At 35.9% G+C, this 17,830-nt stretch overlaps 1 protein-coding gene across 25 annotated transcripts in view; it reads right to left on the bottom strand.

Moving 5' to 3' along the window:
• FIP1L1 (factor interacting with PAPOLA and CPSF1) overlaps positions 1-17,830 on the bottom strand; it is a 79,891-nt gene that overhangs the window by 8,079 nt on the left and 53,982 nt on the right. For 13 of the 25 annotated variants that reach the window (XM_053654927.1, XM_053654917.1, XM_053654925.1 and 10 more), the window contains 3 exons: positions 13,280-13,306; positions 11,243-11,297; positions 9,785-9,840 (listed from right to left, as the gene is read on the bottom strand). In XM_053654927.1, the coding sequence (XP_053510902.1) occupies positions 9,785-9,840; positions 11,243-11,297; positions 13,280-13,306 (138 nt within the window). The remainder of the gene's footprint in view (positions 1-9,784; positions 9,841-11,242; positions 11,298-13,279; positions 13,307-17,830) is intronic. The other 12 variants (XM_053654919.1, XM_053654929.1, XM_053654936.1 and 9 more) reach the window with 1 other exon arrangement.

The raw sequence follows: 17,830 nt of genomic DNA, 5'->3' as shown, positions 1-17,830 counted from the left end.
TTCTCTCTCTCCCTCCCCCTCTGTAAAATAAATAAATTAAAAACATTTTTTTCATCATTTGGGAATTGAACACAAACATCAAATGTCTAGAGATGCAAATTGTTGTGGAGGGAAATTTAATCTTTAAAAACACTACATTGGAAAAGATGGAAAATTAATGCACTAAGCTTACAACATATGAACTTAGAAAAGCACAGAAAAGTATAAAAGGGAGACAATAAAGATAAAAGTAGAACTCAAGTAAACAGAAAACTACCACACAATTTAAAAAAGCAGAAAGTTGGTTTTGAAGACTAGACAAAACATGACAATCTCTGACAAGATTACAGAAAAGAGACCACATAAACTGTATCAGAACCAAAGGCAGCCCACAACTACAGATGCTGTGGAGATTAAACAATGCACAAAATATTACACACTGTATACCAACACATTAAAAAACTCAGCCGAAACACTCACTCTTCAAATTAAATTACCAAACTAAAGTGACTCAAAAATAAAAAGAAATCTTAATTCTGTAACTATTAAAGATATTATATTAAGTCAGTAATTTAAAACCTTCTCACAAGATCAGATGGCTTTTACAGGTGAATTTTTATTAACATAAGGTATAGACCATTCTAATATTACACCAACTTCCAGAGAACAGGCAAAAAAGATCATTCTCTAACTTATCCCATGTGGCTTATATAACCTTAATACCAAAACCAGTTAAGAATATTACAAATAAAGTAAAATCACAGACCAATCTTACATATTAACTTAGATGGGAAAATCCCAAATAAATCAGTATTTTAAAAAAATTTAATCATGACCAGGTTAGATGCATCTCAGAAAATAAACAGTGGCTTAATATTAGAAAACTATAAGAAATTCCCCACATTAACAGATTAGAGAAGAACAGCATGATTTCAGAAAGCATTTGATAAAACTCCATGTCCCTTCAATTTAAAAGCCCTTGGAAAACTTGAAGAAATGTTCCTTAATCTGATGTAGGGTTCTATTAAAAACCTAACAGTAAAACCCTGGTAGTAAAAATTATAAAAGCATTTTTAAAAAAGGTATTTCAATACTTCAACATTATATGAAGTTCTTAGAACGCACACAAAAAAGAGGGGGTATATAAAAATCTGAAAAGAACAAAATCATTATCTGCCGATGATAATTTTGTCTAAAGAGACTTCACAAATTGCAGTGAGAGTTCACAGATAACTGGCTACATAATCAGATATTTACAGTGATCAATATATGCATCTTTATTTATTACATGAATCTCTGTAAACTATGTGTTCTATATATTTATATATATTCTATATTTTTATGTTCTGTATTTATAATTCTGTATCTAAATATAAGCCAAATACAAACAAAACGCAGAGTTCATATGAATATACCACTTACAACAACAAAAACATTAGATACCCATAACTAAATCTAACCAAAGATATGTAAGAAGTGTATGGACATAATTCTAACACTGAAAGCACATTAAAAAAAATCTCCCTAAATGGAAATTGAGTCTTTGTTTAGAGATGAAATCGCGTTCTAAGGGATGAATTTGACAGGGACTGATCTCCAGAACCAACTGAATTCCAGAACTCTGTACAAGAGCAAGGGCTCTAGAGCCAGGCTGCATGGTTTCAAATCCCGAATCTGCCACTTATTGTGTAATACTGCGGAAATTACTTAATCTGGCTATTCTTCAATTTCCCCCTCCATAAAATAAGGATATTAACAGTATGCCTACTTTATAAGGCTGTCAGGATTACGTGAGTTAACAGTGTTTGTCACATAATAAGGTAAATATAAATGCTAGTTATTTATCAAAATCTTAGGAGTTTTTCATGGAACTTGTAAAAGTTGATTGTTAAATGGTTATGTAAGAGCAATGGCTCAAGAATACTTCTAGAGTTGAACAGGTACATTCTGCTGAACCAATGATCAGATTTATTATAAAATTTATAATTAAGATAGTGTAGCATTATTAACACAAGAATAGTAGTTAAATAAACCAAATAAACAGTCTAGAAGGAAGAAAAACAGATTTATACATCCATGGAAACTTGAGATGTGAATGGAGATTGTATATTCCTCAGGAAGGCAGACTAGTCAACAAATTGCACTCAGACAATTAATTGTACCTGTAGTTTATAACACAGGCAAAAATCAATTTTCCAGATGGGTTATGGATGTACACACGAAAAACAAAATTTGAAAAACATTTTGGGAAAATATATATTGGGGAGTACTTTCTTATATACTTGAAGCTGAGAAAGTCATGGTCCAAATATGAACCTAATTAACATGTGGTATGACTTTACACAGTTGATACAGAATGATGGTACTTACTGATGTATCTAAATAGGAACATTCTCCTTTACATGGCTTGAGTATTATAATTATCTCTAAAATACACAATAATTAGCCCTCCTAGCGCAGTAGGCAGCGTATCAGTCTCATAAAATATACAATAATTATACAGTCATAAAATGTAAATAAGGTGTTTATTGTTTACCTTTTGGAATAAAAACTAACTTGCCAGGGTACAGACAACTCTGGTTACAGGACAGAATACAGATCGTACATAAGTAGGAACAGAGCTAAACAGGCTGGAGGCAGAGGGGAGGGGAGAGGTGAAAGCTTAGAAAGATGCACAGTGGTTGTGACTGATGAAAAAGAGAGCAGGCATAGAGAAATAATGTCATAATTTCACTGGTGGGGAAAAGGAGTAGAGACCATAAGTGAGCAAAATACACATTCATCATAGTAGAAAGATAGCACATGGTGTCTGAAGTTATATAAATCAGGAAAAAAGTGATGGCCTGGGCCCAGTAGCTCAGTTGGTTAGAGCATCATCCTGCTACTCTGAGGTTGTGGGTTCGATCCCTGGTCAGGGCACATACAAGAATCAACCTCTCTAAAAGAATAAAAAAATCAATCAATAAAAAAATTTTCTAAAAACAAATAGGCTAATAAGCTTACATAGAAATGCCATGGAGACCATCTGATCTAAAAGCCATTAAAAATGCTTAAGTCCTTCCATATCCCTGAAAAACATTACTTTTAAACTAGTACTTATTTTATAGGTACAATCTTAATATGTGCCTCAAGAAAAATTAGTATTTCCTCTTATAATTGGTAGTATTTAAGAATAAATTACAAAATTCTAAAATAAAATAAAGCTAAAACAGAATTACATCAAAGAGGAAGCTCTATTTACCATCTTCATGCCAAGGCTTTTTTTGACTAGAATGAAAACTCCTAACTTTCCTCTATTTAATTGTTATGAAATGTTTTCTAACTGTTATTACTTAAAAGTCCTTTATTTAAAAGAAGTCTCAGAGAAGAGTTGGGGTTAGTAGACAGTGAGCAGAAAAAACTTGCTTTGGGGATTAAAACTTTGCATATATTACTTTGAGAAAAAGTTAAATACTTAATGAGTATTTTTAAAAATATAATCTTCCACAAGAAAACTGTGTATGTAATCTCAAGAAAAAGTCTGATCTTTCTGATATGCGCTATTCCTCACATTCATTTGTACTGAAACAAATGCACAAGGAATTTAATCACAAACAATGCAATGATAAATGCCACAAGAGGTATCATTTTGATTAATACTTATTAAGTACTTACATATTACAGGCACTGTGCTCAGCATTTTGTATTCAAACTTTAATTTACAGATGAGAAAAATGACTTAGGTTATTTAATTTATCCAAAGTTTCTTCAGTTAGATGGACCCGGGACCCAAACCCAGGCTGTATAACTGCAGGCCCTGTACTTGAACAGTTAGGCTACACTGCCTCAGAGTGTAGACACAGGAGAGAACTTGGAGCTTGGTGAAGATGGTGAGGATAATCAATAATGACACAGCTAATACCTGAGTGTTTATTAAATGGAAGGACTAAGGTGCTTCAATGTATTCTCATGAAACTTCATCTTATGGGAAAAACTATGCTCTCCATTTAATGAAGATCTATAAAAGCCACATAAATAATGAAAGGGTAAAGCAAGACTCCAACCCAAGTAATCCTGGGAGCCCAGAATTAAAAAAAAAAAAAAAAAAGGTGGTATAATCAATGAAACCAGTCAATCAACAGAAAGACTACCTTTTCATGTGAATGAAGGCAAATATGGCTTTGAACTAGGTGGGTCTGAAGGAAAGTACAACCCTCTAATACAGATACCTGGAAGGTAACTCTAAGTATATGACTGACCCTTATATTATATAAGCCTTTAAACTATTGCATTTTTCCCACCTCCAATGGTACTACCTGAAAACAGGATACCATAATTTCTTCCCATGGATTACAGTCACGTGCCACTTAATGACAGAGATACATTCTGAGAAATACATTTACTAGGCAATCTCCTTCTCGTGCAAACATCAGAGTGTACTTACACAAACCAGATGGTCCAGCCTGCTACACACTTAGATCTGGCAGAGCACACTGCTCCTATGCTATAAGCCTGTACAGAATGCCACTATACAAAACAATACAAGATTAAACCAAGCACAAGAGAAAACGAGACAATGAGATGTAGCAAACACAAAAAGTATGGGGCTGCTGCTAGCGTAACACGGCATACTGTTCTACAGAAACCTGTTTTTTCAAGTAAGCAGAAAGAGCCCAATAACATAACTATGTGCTGTGATTTTATAAAACTGGTACTTTTACAAAACATGCACAGATACATTTACACCAGCATCACCACAAACACATGAGCCAACACATTACCACAGCTATGATGTGACTAGGCAATGGAAATTTATTTAGCTCCGTTACAATCTTATGGGACCACAGTCATATATGTGGTTCAGTCCATCACTGACAGAAGGGTCCTTATGCAGCACATGAGTGTACTACACCAACTTCTTGTTCTCCCAATCCAGCAGGCAGCTCAGCCATTCCCACTCTCCTACCACCCACTATTTCCTCACAGTAGGTAGCCAAGATGGATCTTTTCCAATGTAAATCTAGCAATTTCCCAACTCAGCATGATACTAAACTGCTCTTCACAACCCTCTGAATCAGGATGACATTATACAGAATGGTTACAAGGCCTTGCATGCTCCCTTCTCCCCTCTCGGCATTCATCATGCATTCTTTACACTCCAGCCACACCACGATTCTTTCATTTCATAAAGCCTACTACATTCTCACCACCATATCTTTGAACATGCTTTGAACCCCAAGTCCTATCATCTACAGCTCCACCCCTCTGGAGCATGAGACCTCTTGCACTTTGCTCTCCATGAAATCCTCTTCTATCACCTGGCTGTTTTCTCACTAGCATAGAAATTTCATATGAACAAACCTATGTCTCTATTTTACTGTATCCCTAGAACCTGGTACAATGCACAACAGCACTTTTAAAATAAAAGAATAAATAATCAAGGAATCTAAGCAGAAAGTGGTATTGGAGGCCCTTATAATGGATATAGTTGTTAAGAGTAAACATGATAGAGGACCTAGCCAAATAACTAACAAGAAAAGATGGGGAAAGATGAGAACAAGGCTAGTTGGAGACTCTGAGTCAAAAAACAGAAACAGTGTGGACAATGAAGACAAAAAATTTGGTGACAAATCCTAAATCCTTTTGGGAGAAGACATGACATAAGTACCTCTGTTGTGTCACAATTTATTAATTTTTAAAAATAAAGTAGAAAAAAGAAATAAAAAGTTAATTCTGTTAAGTAACTCTTACATACATGTAAGACTTAGTTACTCTTTTAGTTAATATTTTTTAATTGTTTGGTCTGATAGTATTTTAAACCATGGAAGTATGTTTTTATTGCTATAAAAATATTTAAGTTCACTTCTGGCCAAGATGCAAGCATAGGTGGATACATTTTGCATCCTTGCACAACCAAAACACAGACAACAGCAAGTTTAAAAACAGACAAACAAAAAAATCCCAGAACTACCAGAAAATCAAACTGCATAGAAGTCTGACAACCAAAGAGTTAAAGAAGAAACATTCATCCAGACTGGCAGGAGGGGCCAAGATGGGCAGCTGAAGCAGAGAGGGCTAGGGGCTAGGGGCAAGGTGGCGGCTAGAGAACCAGGGTAGGCAGCGGCTGGTGGAGCAGGTGGTCCCACATTTGCATGAGGATAAACCGGGAGAAACAACTGGGAAGCAAGAAATACTGCACAACCCAGAGTTCCATTGCAGGGAAATAAAGTCTCAAAACCTCTGACTGAAAACACCTGTGAGGGTTGCAAGAGCGGGAGAAACTCCCAGCCTCACAGGAGACTTCACTGGAGAGAACCACAGGGACTTAGAACGTACACAAACCCACCCACCTGGTAATCAGTACCCAAAGGGGACAATTTGCTTGTGGGTAGCAGCAGAGGAGACTGAAAGCCTGCCAAGAGCTGAGCAAACGGCATTATTCCCTCTTGGACCCCACCCCCCCACACAGAGTCACAACCGAAGAAGTGGGTTGCCCTGCCCTATATCTGCAGTTCCGCCCCTTAATACATAACAGGCTCAGGGAAAATGGAAGAACAGATCAAAGCCCCAGAAAAATGCAACTAAGCGATGAAGACATAACCAACTTATCAGATGCAGAGGTCAAAACACTGGTAATCAGGATGCTCACAGAAATGGTTGAATATGGTCCCAAAATAGAGGAAAAAGTGAAAGCTATGAAAAGTGAAATAAAGAAGGACTTCCGCCAAGATGGAGGCATAGGTGGATATGCCGTGCCTTCTCACACAACCAAGTTTAGAGACAACTAAATATTAGCAACAGAAAACACAGCCAGAACACAGAAAATTGAACTTTTCGGGAGTCTGTTAACAACTAATTCTTCAGCCTGACCGGTAAGGGGTGAAACCAGCAGCTGGTGGAGCGGGGTTGCACAGGAAAACTCGGTAGGACGGACTCAGGCCAGCGGCGTGGAATCCAGGTGCAGGGTTGGACCTAGTGAGCAACTGAGCGAGCGACCAAGCGAGCGACCAAGCGAGCGACCGCGACGGAAACAGCGAGGGAGCAGGGCTGCAGGTTCACTGTGGTCACGCATTTGTGCGCGGATAGACAAGCGAGGGAGTGGGCGATTGGACCGGAACCCAGCGGGTCCCCACGGCAAGCAGCAGGGAGGGCACCGCCATTTCCTTGCTCTGACCCCACCTCCACATACAGCTTCATAACCCAGCAACTCTGAGTGGCCCGGCCCAGGTGAATCACCTAAGGAGCCGCTACTCACCCAGCGGTGCGAAACAGCAGAGGGAGTTGCCATTTCCCCATTCTGACCACGCCCCCACATACAGCGTCACAACCCAGCAACCTGGGAGTCCAAGGCGCCGCTCCTCACACTTAAAGGGCCCGAACAGACCAAAAATGGCTCAAGAAGATCTCAAAGCCCCAGAGCCTATAGATCTAAGCAATGAAGAAATAGCAAAACTCTCAGACGCACAGTTTAAAACACTGGTCATCAGGATCCTCACAGAACTGGTTGATTATAGCCACAAATTAGACAAATATATGAAGGCGAAACTAATTGAAATGAATGGAATTGCACAGGACACCAATAGCAATGAAAAGGAAACTGGGACTCAAATCAAGGGAGTGGACCAGAAAGAGGAAAAAAATGACCAAACAGAAAAGGATGAAGAAACAAAAATTCGAAGAAATGAGGAGTCTTAGGAACCTCCAGGACATCTTTAAATGCTCCAATATCCGAATTATAGGGGTACCAGAAGGGGAAGAGGAACAGCACCAGTGGAAAACTTATTTGAACAAATAATAAAAGAGAACTTCCCTGTTCTGGCAAAGGAAATAGACTTCCAGGAAATCCAGGAAGCTCAGAGAGTCCCAAAGAACTTGGACCCAAGAAAGAACACACCAAGGCACATCATCATTACATTAGCCAAGATCAAAATGAAGGAGAGAATCCTAGAAGCAGCAAGAGCTAAGGGGACAGTCACCTACAAAGGAGTCCCCATCAGACTGTCAGCAGATTTCTCAAAAGAGACCTTACAGGCAAGAAGGGGCTGGAAAGAGGTATTCCAAGTCATGAAATCCAAAGACCTAGATCCAAGATTGCTCTATCCAGCAAGGCTTTCATTTAGAATGGAAGGACACATAAAGTGCTTCTCAGATAAGATCAAATTCAAGGAGTTCATCATCACCAAGCCCTTATTGTATGAAATGTAAAGGGACTTATCTAAGAAAAAGAAGTTAAAGAAACATGAACAGTGAAAGGACAACAAACTCACAGTTATTAACAACCACACCTAAAACAAAAGCAAACTAAAAGGACAGCTAGATCAGGAGTGGAAACATAGAAATGAAGATCTCAAGGAGGGTTAGCAACAGGGGAGTGGGAGGAGGAGAAGGGGGAGAAGGAACAGAAAATAAGTAGCACAGAAAGTAGATAGAAAATAGATGGGGGGGCAAGAATAGCATGGGAAATATAGAATCTAAAGGACTTGAGACGCGTGGTCATAAACTAAAGGGGGGGGTAATGGTGGGGACAGGGGGGTAGGGTGGAGGGGAATGAAGGGGGGAATGGGACAACTAACAGCATAATCAATAAAAAAAAATTTAAAAAAAAAGAAAAGAAAAGTGAAATAAAGGAAAATGCATGGGGAACCAATACTGAAGGGAAGGAAACCAGGACTCAAGTCAATGGTTTGGAGGAGAAGGAAGAAACATTCAACCTGAAGAGAATGAAGAAACAAGAACTCAAAAAAAATGAGGAGAGGCTTAGGAAATTCCAGGACAACTAAATATTCCAACATCCAAATCATAGGGGTGCCAGAAGGAAAACAGGAACAGCAGGAAATTGAAAACTTCTTTTGAAAACATAATGAAGGAGAACTTCCCTAATCTGGCAAAGGAAACAGACTTCTAGGAAGCTCAGAGAGTCCCAAAGAAGTTGGATCCAAGGAAGCACACACTAACACACATCATAATTAAGTTACCCAAGATTAAAGGTAAGGTAAGAATCTTAAAAGCAGCAAGAGAAAAAGAGACAGTTACCTACAAAGGAGTTCCCATAAGACTATCGCTGATTTTTCAAAAGAAAGCTTGCAGGCAAAAGGGGCTGGAAAGTAGTATTCAAAGTCATGAAAGACAAGGACCTACATCCAAGATTGCTCTATCTAGCAAAGCTTTCATTTAGAATGGAAGGGCAGATAAAGTGCTTCCCAGATAGGTTAGGTTAAAGTTCATCATCACCAAGCCCTTATCGTATGAAATGTGAAAGGGACTTATCAAAGAAAAAGAAGATAAAAAATACGAACAGTAAAATGACAACAAACTCAAAACCATCAGCAACCGAACCTAAAAAAAACGAAAACTAAGCAAACAACTAGAATAGCAATAGAGTCACAGAAATAGAGTTCACATGGAGGGTTATCAGGAGGAGGGGAGGGGGGAGAATGGAAGAAAAAGTACAGGGAATAAGAAGGATAAATGGTAGGCACAAAATAGACAGGGGGAGGTTGAGAATAGTGTGGGAAATGCAGCAGCCAAAGAACTTATATGTGTGATCCCATGGACATGAAATAAGTGGGGAAAGAATGCTAATGGGAGGAGGGATACAGAGTGGAGGGGAATAAAGGAAAGGAAAAAATGGGACAACTGTAATAGCATAACTAATAAAATATATTTAAAAAAATTTAAGTCCTTTACTGATTCAAATTGAATCTGGTAACTAAAAATACTTGTCACTGGGGTATAGGTAGAAGTGGAAGAGGGTATGAGGGGGAATCCATAAATGGTAATGGAAAAATATACAGGAAAATAAAAGAAAAACGAACTAAATACTTACCATTGCCATATGGAAAAGCACGTGCAGAACGACTATCATAACCAGAGGAATGTCCACTGTTGAAGAAAAATGTATTTTTATGTCTTACTATTAAGTTCTAAATTTTAATAGTTTGGTACAAAATATAAAAGCAGAATTATGACTTATTTAATCACAATATAATACTAAGCTTTAATTCTTAATTTTATTTAATATTAAAAACACAGACTTCTCAATCTCCAAAAAATATACAACCTACCACTCAACTGTAAAGAAAAATATAGATTGCTAATACTACTTAAATGAATAACTCAATGAATTAATCTTAACTCACAAGATAACAGAAACTCTTTGAGGCTAATAGAACATTTGATACTTAGCTAAAATTTAGTCTTAAAAACAATTGGTCTTAATGGTTATAAATCATAAACTCAGCCCCACTGACAGGATCAACAAAAATACTTTTTAAGCATTTTGATTGAGAAAACAAATATATGTCTAACAAGGTCTTAATAAAATTAAGTCCTTATGTTCTCACAAGTCACCCTTCACTGAGTTTTATAATTTTCTTTGAAAATTTTTATGCAAGGCTTGATGCTATTGATATAATAAGGTTCTTACAATTTTTGTCTTTCCATATAATTTAAATCACTTTTTCAGAAATACTTATTTATAGAGTTTATTTGCCACTTCAGTAGAAATAATAATAGCCACCATTTATTAGTGATTTTTATCTATTAAGAATTATGCTGATGCTTTATATTCACTAGCTGTTTTAATCTTTATAATTCTATCAACCCCATTTGGAAAAAGAAAAAACTAAGTCTCAAAGAGTAGTTACGAACTTGCCTAGCAACACAAAGCTGGTACATTATGAAGGGACAAATATGAATCAGGTTTCTGTGATTCCAAAGCCTATGTTGTTAAACACCATACTGCCATCCATGAGGTAAATATCCTTTGGGGTAGGATGCCAACTAACATAAAGCATAAATGCAGGGTGTAACAACAAGGCTATTCTTGTGCAGAATGGACCCAACCCTCCTTTGTGGATGCTGAGTTGCCACAGGGTAGCAAGGAAAAAGGCAACTTTTCTTTGCTATGATTCCTGATAATAATTGTCCTTACTTAATTCCAAAAATAGACATGCATTATCCATGGTCACCAGTTATTTGTTTGCATTTCCCACAAAATTGACTACAGCCATTTTTTAATGAACTTAAGAGATTCTTTAATCAGTGTGTCATAATCAAAGGAAGATATTTCAAAACATTATCTTTTAGCTTTCTTTGCGTTTTGTTATTGGGTTATATGGGTCCAACATCTTATATAAAAGTACTAATACAGATCTAGACTTATTAAAAGGCAGGTACTACTGTTTAAAAATTAAATCTTTGAAAAATTACCAAAATATGTGTATGATTCTTCCGTCAATACTCTACTAATGGTAAAAAGTTCACGGTATACACAATGATTTACCTTTCTATTGTTGGTATAAGAGATGGAGGTGGAGCACCTGGTGGAGGAGGAAAACCTAAAATATTCAATCATAAGAAAAAACAAAGTTAAGAAAATATGCACCTAAAGTCAGGAGTAAAACAAAGTTGCTGCGTATCACTACATTTTGGGGGGACATAACATGCTTCTCTATGTTATAATGGACAGAAAAAAATGGAGTTTAAACTTACAAACAGATACTGGAGTAATAAAACTGTAAATGAACAGTCTGGTCTAACACACAGAGCACAAACTGGGAGTCAGGACACCCGGTCTTATTTTCAGCACCACGCACAGCCCATTTTGTGAGTATGAGAAAGATAACCTCAACGCCTTACCTTTTCCATATATAAAACAGTAGTAGTGTTGCCACCAGATATGTCATACTTGAAATATTTTAGAAGAAAAGCAAATAAAACATTTACCTCTTTCAAAAAATATTTTGAGTTTTATATGTATAATTTATAAATAAAATCTTACCAGTAGATATAATAAATGCTTAACGCTGAGAATATCCATCATAAAATAAGTTTTAACAACACAACCCTAAAAAACTATTTTTACAAAGAAAGCATGTAATGTAGTTTTGCATTAGTTTGGAAAGAAAATAATTTGCATCTTTTTATCACGAGGTCTGTATTCTCAATAATTCACAATACCTAAAAGAAATACCACAGAAATGTGGCTAAAAGGGACCTTAACAGTTAATCTACTCTACACTTTCAAATTAAGACAGGCAAAAAGAGTCCCAGCAAAAGCCCTTAAGATTCCACCATTTATGAAACCAATTCCTCTCAAGTTTTAACAACTCTTACTATTAGGAAATGCATTAAATTTTATCTCACACTGCAATACATATGCTATCCTGAAGGAGGACAAGAAACAATCCACTGTCATGCTCTCTAACAGCTTCTGCATACTACAAATAATCTACTAGGCCTTCTTTTCAGTATTCTATGTAAAAATGAATCCCAGTTCTCTTAACCCTCTCTAAAGTCCAATTAAATCAGTTTTGGCTCTGCTTCAAGTTGTTCCAAATTCACCATGCTCGCCCTCACTGTATCCAGTTTTAAGATTTATAAATCCTCTACTGAACATCTTAGCAATGTAGAGTTTAGCAATTACCACATTAGTCCTTACAGTCCACAATCCTATTTTATACAGTCTTACAACTATAGTTGTTTTTAAACTAGAAAGACACACCAGTGATTCCTTTATAACTTTCCTGGTAAAGTCTTTTTTTCAGCCACATTTATAGACAAACAGTGACTATCTCACATTTAAATATGTACACTCACCTATGCTACCCAAACTCTACCATTTGTTTATCAGAGTCATTTGAATTTAGACCCACCCTTCCAAAACTCTGCCACTTCTCATTTCTTTACGCTTCCTGGCTTTAAACACTGAACTCAGTTAGTACACCCGCAATCACATTTGCACCACACTACTGGAAAAAAAAACCCAAAAACTAAAAAAGAAAAAAGAAAAATAACACCACCGGGCCACATGTAAACTGTTGCTCATACTATTATAACATTGAACAATTTAATCACCACTCAAAGAACAACCGTCTCTGTCCAGTTATCAATCTAGCTGATGGTGTGGTTCAAAATTCTCATGGTATTATTATGCCAGCAAAGTAAAAAACTCAGAAAACATAATAAAGTCAAGATAAATGATCTTTCTCACCTCTTGCAGCCACTGTATCATAAAAAAATTCTTCAGTATTTTCAATGAAAATTTTATTTTCTATCCTATACTCAGTTTTCTTCAACAAATTGACATGGTGAGAATTTTCTCAGATTCTCTACTTCTACAGAAATGGGTAAGACAGGTATAAGATAACTAATTATCTTCATCAAAACTGGAATGAAGCAAAGGCAGAGCTGAAAATAGGACCTTGAAATCCCAATAGCCTATTCCATCTAACCATATCAACACTGTCCCTCCTGTAACTATAGGCTTGAAATTTCATGTTTATTAACAATGATGGAGAAAACATGTAAAAAGTTTTACCTGGAGGTGGTACAGTTATTGGAATACCTAAAAAACAAGTGATGAAATTTAATATAGTAATTGGATTTTATAATGTTATGTATTTATGCCATCACCAAAAAAAACCAAAAAACAGAAAAACCCACACCTTTGAAATAAAACCCCTCACTTCATTTTCCTGGCTTATTCACTCAAGAGAAGTATTCTGTTTTCTTGCAGAGGACCAACTCAAGTGTATAACATTGACCTCCTGATGAAAACCACATCTAACAACCGGGTAACAAGTTTCCCCCACAAGTTGTAATCACAGACAATGTTCGACATCAGTTAAAAAGCACATTTGTGCATATGCAAATATCAAACTCTATGAAAATAACACTAAGTTTGATAATCAACATCTGATCTTGTTATTTTAACATTTAATAGGAAAATTTATTAATGGGCTCTTTAATATTGTAGATACTGCAAGGGATCTCTGAAGATGATGGATGTTCACTTAGTAAAGCTTTGTGGGACATTCAGGTGTTGTTTGCACTATTTTACTGTTGACAGGAGTGGGGAAAGGTTATTATTTCCCTTGACTTGTGGGAGTAGAAAAAGAGGTTACAGCTAATTCATATATATACACCCACAGGGCACGTTAAAATAAATGTAGACAATTTATTTTTACAGGAGTAAGAAAATACTAATTTGAGTGATTCTCACTCATCTGTACACATTATAAACTAAAAATATTCAACTATGATAAACATTCTTAGTTTTACATTTGTCAAATGTGCCCTTGAATTCTAATATAAAACTTATGTGGCATGCACACTGTAACTACTTTTTGTTTGAAGAAAAATGACATCACTAAGTAGAAAAACAGAAAAAAACTAAAAACTATTTCGTGACAATTTTATACCATAAATAGCTTCAACAGAGCAGAACTGGTTTACTAAATTCTATTGTAAGAACCGTGAACTTTATCAAAATTAGTCCAGAGAAGAAAAATAACCTAACTCATCAACTAAATGTATGGGAGAAAATAATGAAAACAGAATCACTTTCAAATATTTCTTTGTGAATGGAAAGTCTGCTAATAATTTATTTAAAATGTTTCTCTGTATGTTTTACCAGGAAAGGTTTATATAAAAAGATCTTATGGCAGCAAATGGCCTTAAAATGTATAATGATGCACATGATTTAACCACCATGCAATAAAAGAGATATGATAAACTTACAAAACCAACAAGATTATAAAATATATGTAAAGCATCCATCATCTTAGAAAAATCATTAGGCCTCCATAAGTCTACTTAAACTGATCTACACTTAACAACGATTCTCATTTATCCTGTGGTTATCCTGCTGCTATGTAAGTTACTAACCTATAAGAATCCAGCAAACAATACAAGCCAGGAGAATTCCAGACACCTAACTAAATTGGAAAAGAAAGGAAGAACACATTTAATGTTCTTATTAATATCCACTATTACCTGATTTTATTTAGAACAATACAGGATTCTTTTTTAGCACTACTGACCTTCACTATGTAACCTGGTTTTTACATTTAAACACCCATTTTCTTAGGTGTATAAGATAAAGAACTATATCAAATTCAGCAACCCACTCTTTAATCATAATAACTAGACCTGAGAATATACGAGCAGCATGTATCATTTCAGCTAATACACTCAGTACAGCGTACTAAAATGTGAATTCATACAAAGTAACTAAATTACTATTTAGCCCTCTCAGTATCTAGTCCTCAAAAACATTTATCAAACTTCCCATAAAACATAGTGACAAAAAGACATATAAGCGAATTGTTCAGTACAGCCTGCTTTTAATTTGAATCTTACTACAACAGTATCATAAGGCAATTTAAAAAAATCAACTGGGAGGAATTAAGAACCAAAGAAAAACCATGCTATCTATATAGATACCTTGTATCTACACATCAGAAAGTTGGCTTGACAACTAGAAAGGGACCTTTTTGTGAGATCTCTATTCTACCCAAGATATTTCAATGTAAATCTTTATTGATAAGTGTTCACTGAAACTTAACTATAAAGTTGATTAAACACTACACCGTCAATTCTTTGGCAATTATCTAATGTATTTTCCAAATGCATATGTTAGGCCAACATAATTTTCATCTAAAAATCTTTGCTTAGCATTTGACTTTGTTAACCCAAGAGAAACCACATAAGGAAAGAAAAATTCATCTCAAAAATCCCTTCTCCCAACACTCCCACCTTCCTGGCCAACACATGTGCTGCCTAGCAAACAGACTTGAAATACACAAGGCAAGTACTTTGTTTCTTTTCTGTATCCTTTATCTGTAAAATGAGTAGGAAAAAATGTTTATTTTCCTGGAAAGCCTTATATAACAGCTGTAGAAGTAAGATTTCCAGTACTGGCCAAAAGCTTTTGGATTAGTTCTTTTGAAAGTTTACCATCTATCAGAAGAACCACCTGGAGAATTTGTTAAAACACAGGTTGCTGGACCCCTTCCCTTACAACTTCTCATTTAGTGTTTGGATTGGGCCCAGAGAATTTGCATTCTAACAAGATGATGATGTTGCTGATCAAAGACCATACTTTGGGAATCAATGGATTACATTCTAAATTTCTCTTTTGCACTGGTGAACACCTCAATATTCAATACACACAAAATAAATTCTATTCTAAATTGTTAAGAAACAAAGGTGTGACACTCAGAAGTAAAACAGTACAGCTGCATGACAGCCTATACTATCTGGCCTCCTCAGAAGAAAGAGAGCAGGGAATGTAATTTTTCTAGTATGTAATGCATGCTCGTAAATGCATGGTGTGAGGGTAGGGGACCTGAAATCCCATATGGGGGAGGGGGGGGCGGGGGGGGCGGCTAAAGGAACCGAGGCAAAGAAACAGAAAGGCAGCATAACTGTAAAACATACTAAAAGAATTTTTAAAATTCTCACAAAATTAAGAGGCTCCACATTCAACCACAAAATGAATAAAATTTATCTAAGAACTCTTACTCAATGTATCTCATTTTGCATAATTAAGGCAAAAAGAGTTACGTGGCAGGCAGTCTATGAGATAAATGATCCCTGCGCCTCCTGGTGTTTATGCCTTTGTATACCTGTGGTGTTTATATCCTCCCCTTAAGTCCTGGTTAGATGTAATAACTTGTTTCTAACAAAATATAGCAAAAATGATGGGATGTCACTTCCAAGACTATGTTTCAAGAAACAGTGACTTCCATCTTACTGGTGTCCTCCACTGTCTTCTCGTGCCTTTCATGGCACAGCCCTTTCACTCTTTCATGAAACAAGCTGCCATGTTGGAGAGAATCAATCAAGCCTATGAGATGACCATCTCAAAGCCTGTAAGAGACCTTGAAGCAGAGGACCTAGCTAAACTGTCTCCACTTTCCTAACACAAAAAAACTATTCAATAATAAATATATCATTGTTTTAAGCCAATACATTCTGAAGTAATTTGTCATGCAGCCCTGGCTAACCAATATACATAAAAACTACCTATCATTCCTCTATTAAGTTAAAAAACAACAACAACAACAAAAAACACATGGCAGAATTAATTATATGATAGGTCCTCACAGGTAACTTCAAATTGCTAATTCCTAGTTCCTACTGGTAACTTCCAAATTTCAACATTATTATACTACAAATAAATAAGCCTGATCACTTTCCTGAAGTCTCAATGGTTTTTATGTCAAAGTCATCAAGCCCATACACACATAGATTCTGCATAAAAAAAAGTCAAGACTTAACAAAATTACTACATATCACCTTCCATTACATGCTTTTCTGTGTAGCAGTATTCTTAAAATTATATACACACACACATCACCTACCATTTACTCTTTAAGAAAAAAGAGCATATAGAATACTGTAAACTATTTTTTAATTTAAGATGAAATAACTATAAAATACAAAATAGAATGGGAGTTATTTTGAAGAAAAAAATCTAAGAGGCGCTACATTCACAAAACTTAAAGCAACAAAGTTACCAAAATAGTTCATACCTAATAGGTAAAAAAAGATGGTTTATGCTGACTATAAATGGAATGAACTATTTTATTCATATTAGGATCTCTTAATTCTGCAGTTTATAAAATAATCTACAGGCTACAGAAACTAAAGTTCTGTTAAACAAATAGAAACAACTCTGATAGAAATTTCAATATTTTTATCCCCCCCAAAAAAAACCTGTAAAGAAATTGATTCCAAAACATCAATTTCAAAGAACTTATGCACCACAATGTTCATAGCAGCACAATTTACAATAGCCAAGAGTTGGAAGCAACCTAGGTGCCCGTCAGTAAATGAATGGATCAAAAAATTGTGGTACATATACACAATGGAATTCTATGCAGCAGAGAGAAAGAAGGAGCTCCTACCCTTTGCAACAACATGGATGGAACTGGAAAGCATTATGCTGAGTGAAATAGGCCAGGGGTTGAAAGACAAATACCATATAATCTCACCTTTAACAGGAAGCTAAACAACAAAACAAACAAGCAAGCAGAATAAAAACAAAGACACTGAAATAGAGAACAAGGGGACAGTGACCAGA

The sequence above is a fragment of the Artibeus jamaicensis genome, unplaced genomic scaffold (genome assembly GCF_021234435.1).
Source record: "Artibeus jamaicensis isolate MK-2021 breed Jamaican fruit bat unplaced genomic scaffold, CSHL_Jam_final contig_889, whole genome shotgun sequence".
Classification (NCBI taxonomy): domain Eukaryota; kingdom Metazoa; phylum Chordata; class Mammalia; order Chiroptera; family Phyllostomidae; genus Artibeus; species Artibeus jamaicensis.
This window is presented reverse-complemented; position numbering and strand designations above follow the sequence as displayed.